Source organism: Arvicola amphibius, chromosome 1 (genome assembly GCF_903992535.2).
Source record: "Arvicola amphibius chromosome 1, mArvAmp1.2, whole genome shotgun sequence".
NCBI lineage: Eukaryota > Metazoa > Chordata > Mammalia > Rodentia > Cricetidae > Arvicola > Arvicola amphibius.
The window spans coordinates 105,366,570-105,371,901 of NC_052047.1; the positions used below are offsets into that span (position 1 = coordinate 105,366,570).

At 36.0% G+C, this 5,332-nt stretch overlaps 1 protein-coding gene across 1 annotated transcript; it reads left to right on the forward strand.

Annotated features, from left to right (window-relative positions):
- The first annotated feature begins 950 nt into the window (after positions 1-950).
- LOC119824436 (olfactory receptor 52J3-like) lies at positions 951-1,886 on the forward strand. Its single transcript, XM_038344564.1, has one exon. The coding sequence runs from the start codon at positions 951-953 to the stop codon at positions 1,884-1,886; it is 936 nt and encodes a 311-aa protein (XP_038200492.1).
- The last annotated feature ends 3,446 nt before the right edge of the window (positions 1,887-5,332 follow it).

The following is a 5,332-nucleotide window of genomic DNA, read 5'->3' on the forward strand; positions in this document are numbered from 1 at the left end:
AGGGAAAATGCACTTCCATTATTCTTGGGCCTTTTTTTTTTGTTATTGTTGTTCTGTTTGCAGAGCAGTATCTAGGATTGCATAAGTAGTCTCTGAGGATTCTGTCCCATAGCTGGGTCTCAATCTGAGGCTAAAATGAGATGCATTTTAGAAAAATCCTTGCAGTACTTGAAGCAAAATATAAATGTATATTTTGGGTCCTTCTCAGGAAGGACTTAAAATACTATGCTGTCTGAGGTTTTGCAGAAGACTGCAGTGAGTCTGCTGCCGATGTCTGGTGAGTACATAGAACATACCCAGAAAGATAGATGGTGAGTACAGGCTAAGACCCCTTTTCTTACACCAGCCTCTGTAATAGTCCATACGAGAAGTCAGAACTTATATTCTGAGGTTTAACATACCTATAAGTCTGAATTCATGGTTTGTGTTCACTCTACTTGGCTTACTGCATTTGTTACCTCCTCTGTAGTGTGTTACCTTTTCCTATATTAAACCCTGAAACGGAGAGGATTCCCAGAATCAAATTACATTCTGTAATTTTTTTCAAAGGAAGAAGAGAGGTCTAATAATTACAAATCTGCATTGAGTTTGCCATAGTGCCTTTTCTCAGAGGCAAATGAAAACTTGCAGTATAAACATGGTCAGACTTAATCAAATGGCTAAAGAGTTGAGTGAGCATACTATCTGCTGCAAGAGGCCATATTTCATAGGAAAAACAAGTTCAACTCTGTGTACATATTGTTAACAATTGCACTAGCCCCTCTACCCCTGCTTCCTGAGCATCTTTTCATTATTTTGTATTCTTTCTTTCTCTCTCTGTTTCTGTGCATCTCTTTTTCTGTTTGTCTGTCTCCCGTGTGTGTGTGTGTGTGTGTGTGTGTGTGTGTGTGTGTGTTTCTCTCATTTTTCCCAAAAGGAGGAAGAGTTTCACCTCTTCTGACCGGTACAGAATGACAACCCACAACAGGACGTTTCTTCACCCATCTACCTTTTTCCTCATTGGGATCCCAGGTCTGGAGGAAATCCATGCCTGGATCTCTCTGCCTTTCTTCTGTATTTATCTTGTGGCCCTAATGGGAAATACCACAATTCTGGTTGTTATCAAGACAGAGCGTTCTCTCCGAGATCCCATGTTCTACTTCCTGGCAATCCTTTCTTCAGTCGATCTGGCCCTTTCTACAGCCTCTGTGCCCCGTATGCTTGGTATATTCTGGTTCAATGCTCATGAAATAAATTTTGGTGGCTGTGTGGCTCAAATGTTTTTTATCCATGCTTTCACTGGCATGGAGGCTGAGGTTCTCATGGCCATGGCTTTCGATCGCTTTATAGCCATCTGTGCTCCACTACACTACACAACCATCTTAACAACTCGGGTGCTGATGGGCATCAGTATCTGTGTTGTAATCCGTCCAGCTTTGATTATATGTCCAATGATCTATCTCATTTACCGCCTACCATTTTGTCAAGCTCATATAGTAGCACATTCCTACTGTGAACACATGGGCATTGCAAAGTTGTCCTGTGGAAACATCCATGTCAATGCCGTGTATGGCCTTTTTGTGGTCTCTCTCTTTCTTTTGAACCTGGTCCTTATTGGCATCTCATATGGGTACATTCTTCGTGCTGTGTTCCGACTCCCATCTCAGGATGCACGGCTAAAAGCCCTTAGCACATGTGGCTCCCATGTTGCTGTTCTCTGTGTTTTTTATGTCCCATCAGTCTTCTCTTTCCTCACTCACCGATTTGGACAAAACATTCCACACTACATTCACATTCTTGTTGCAAACCTCTACTTGGTCATTCCTCCCTCACTTAACCCCATCATTTATGGTGTGAGGACAAAGCAGATAAGAGATCGAGTTCTCAAAGTGTTTACTGAAAGGTAAGAGTCTCTCATATTCTTCAATCCACCTAGGAAGACTGATGTTCTTGTTTTAGTGGATAGTTCCTATGTCTTGCTATGAGCTACCAATTTGCAAAACTAGTTGGTTTGTCTCAGCCTGTGGATTAATAACACAGTTCTGTAGAAACTTCATATCTTCTAGTCGACAGACTGTTAGACTAGACTGGACAGGCTACTCTGGGACAAGATCACATGGAAATTCCTTGTATGGACTCACGAAGAACTCTGGCTTCCTTTCCTATTTTCTTTCATTCAGGCAATGCTTGCAGTTGTTTGTTGAATTTACATTAATATTATGCCCATTGTCTATCTTGAAATATTCTAACTTTGAAAGATAAACTAAGAGCCAAATTAATTCAAACTATTTGACTCTGTAAACAAAGTGCTCTTGTAGTCTCCTCTAAAGTCACAATCCTGTGTTTAAAACAATTATTTGTAAATTGGTAGCTTGAACTTGAATAGTCTGCCAAATACATGGGACTCAGTGGAGTAACAGCTAAAGTAAATTCTTACTTTCAAGAACATTTTCCCCAAAGCCACTAGCAATGTATCATTGACTATCCCTGCTATTGTCTCCATAGCCTAAGCATAAAGTGATCAAGTTACATGGAGTCTTCATACCTGTGAGACGTGTATTTGTAATTGCCTGGCACTGTAGCTATTCTTGTTTTTTCAATTATATTTTGATCTTACAATGCTCCTTTTCAATATCCATGGTGCCTTTTATGAATTTGTGATATATCTCTCATTCTCTTTAAGAAGAAAAGGGAGAAGCTGCATTGTGAGTTAGGAATAACCACTTTTTACATGAGGCTAAAAAGGGCATTCAATTGATTTTCTAAAAACAAAATCAAAGCCTAGGAATAAAATTTATTGTCAAACAAATCAATTTACACTGTCACACATTTATGTACTTGAGACTAAAAAGGGAAGTAAAGTGAAGCAATAAGGGACAGCTGCTACTGTGGGCAAAAGTGAGTAACCTTACACTTACTCATTCCCAAGACTGTTCTTCTTAAGGCATAGGCAGCGCTAGTGCCGTTAGCGATGACCAGGCACAGCTGCTCTCCTGGTTTTTTAGGGACAAATTCTAGAGTGTGATTTTTGCCAAGTAAAAATATTTAACCTTATACCAAGCATAGACATTTTTAGATGATCTGTTAATTATATAGAGTAAATCTTTTAAATAATATTTTTATTAGTTCTTTGAGACTTTTAGACAGATTATTTTTATCATGATAACCCCTACCTCTCCTGAGATCTATCTCAATCTACCTTTCCACTCATATTTGCATGTTTTTTTTTTGTTCTGTGTTTATACAGCCCATCAAAGTCCTAGCTAGACAAATAAGACAAGTGGAGGAGATAAAAGGATACAAACAGGAAAGGAAGCAGTCAAGATATCCTTATTTGAAGCTGAAATGACTCTATGCATAAAAGGCATTGAAAACTTCACCAGATATCGGCTATAGCTGATAAACACTCTCATAAAATAACAGGATATAAAGATAACACACACAGTTAGTCACCAACTATATACCAACAACAACCACTTAGCACACAAAATCAGTCACCAACTCTATACCACCAACAATCACTTAACACAGTCAGTTGTTGACTATATACCAATAATAACCACTTAACAGTCAGTCGCTGACTATATACTACCAACAACCAATTAATACAGTTAGTCACCAACTATATACCAACAACACCACTTGACACACAGTCATCAACTATATACCACCAATACTGCTTAACACAGTCAGTCTCCAATTATATACCACCACCAACCACTCAAAACACAGCCATTCATCAACTGTATTACACCAACAGCCACTTAACACACAGTCACTCACCAACTATACACCAACAACAACTTTTAACACACAGTCAGTAGCCAACTATATTCCAACAACAACCACTTAAGTTATAATCTGGAATGAATTTTGTTTCTTGAGACTTTTTTTAACAAGTTGATTTTACAAAACAATCATACATATCTTCTTTTTCTGGAATTCACAAGTTTACATCGGATACACTGTGTATTCTCCATCTTTGCACTGTGACTGACTACAGTTTCCCTTGGACTTGCTAGCTTTTACTTTGTCTTTATGTTCTCATTTGTTCATTTGCATTTGCATTTGAATCAAAGAAGAGAAATTTATAGAATTTTGATCATTCTATTATGTTACTTTCTTTCCTGCTTATATTTCCAATTAACTAATGCTTTTAAGGTAATTCATTTATATGAATACAAATTCAGTTCTTTAAACACATTTTACCCTTGCTTTTTAGATGACATGCTTATTTTTAATGTTGTAATATTTATTGATATATTTATTATACATACATACATATTTTCACTAATTGATTATTTTATTTATAATATTGTTTTGTGTATGTGTGTGGGTATCAAAGCAGACATGCAGAGGTCATAAGACAACTTTCTGTTGTGTGTTTCCTTTGTTGACCTTTACGTAGCTCTCAGTGACTGAGCTCAGATCATCCTCTTTTCTATCCCTACACACATACATGCACATGCACACACCCATGTACACACAGAGATATGTATATATATATATATATATATATATATGCAAGATATTATTGTTCAATATCTGCATGTATTCATGTTCAGTATTCAGTAAGTTCTTACTGTCTGACAATCTATTTACTATTTCTAAGAGCTTTTTATGGCTTCTTTATATATTTATTATCTCCTATCCTTCTATACATTCCTGGCAACAATGAAAAATAAAATTTGAATTTTTTTAGTTCATGCATTTTCCTTTCTTTCTTTAAGAATTGTATGTTTTATTTTATCCTTTTATTTTCCTCAATATAAATATTTTCAAACAGTAAAAAACTTATTTTGTAAATACTCATGACTATGCTTCTATGTGTCTCACAAACACACACACAATTTAAGGATTCTAATGTACATATTTAAAATATTGAAAGGTATCTTACATTTCTGCCCTTTTGTTCATACTGTTAACATTTTAGAGTTGCAAGTGATCTTTATTTACTCTGCAGAGAAATTTCAAAATTGAGGCTAATGAAATACGTATATGGTTTTATTATATTTGTAGTTGGAGGGGAAGTAACACCATTACCAATAGTATCTATCTGCTATATTTTTATCTTATTTTCATTACTAACAGAGAAATCAATGAACCAGAATGATATGTCTCAATGTAATAAAAAAAACCTTGTAAGTTTATTTTAATTGTGGTAATATTAAAAACTGAGTCATGATGCTGGCATTAGGTAAACCATCTAACTTTTAATGTTGGACTTGAGATAATTGGTGGTGTGATGCAATTTATCAATAAGATAAACTCAACTTTAACACTGTCACTGACATGAATATGATTGTGTAGACAGTCCATCATCTTTTACGATTCCAGGCCAAATATATCAGAA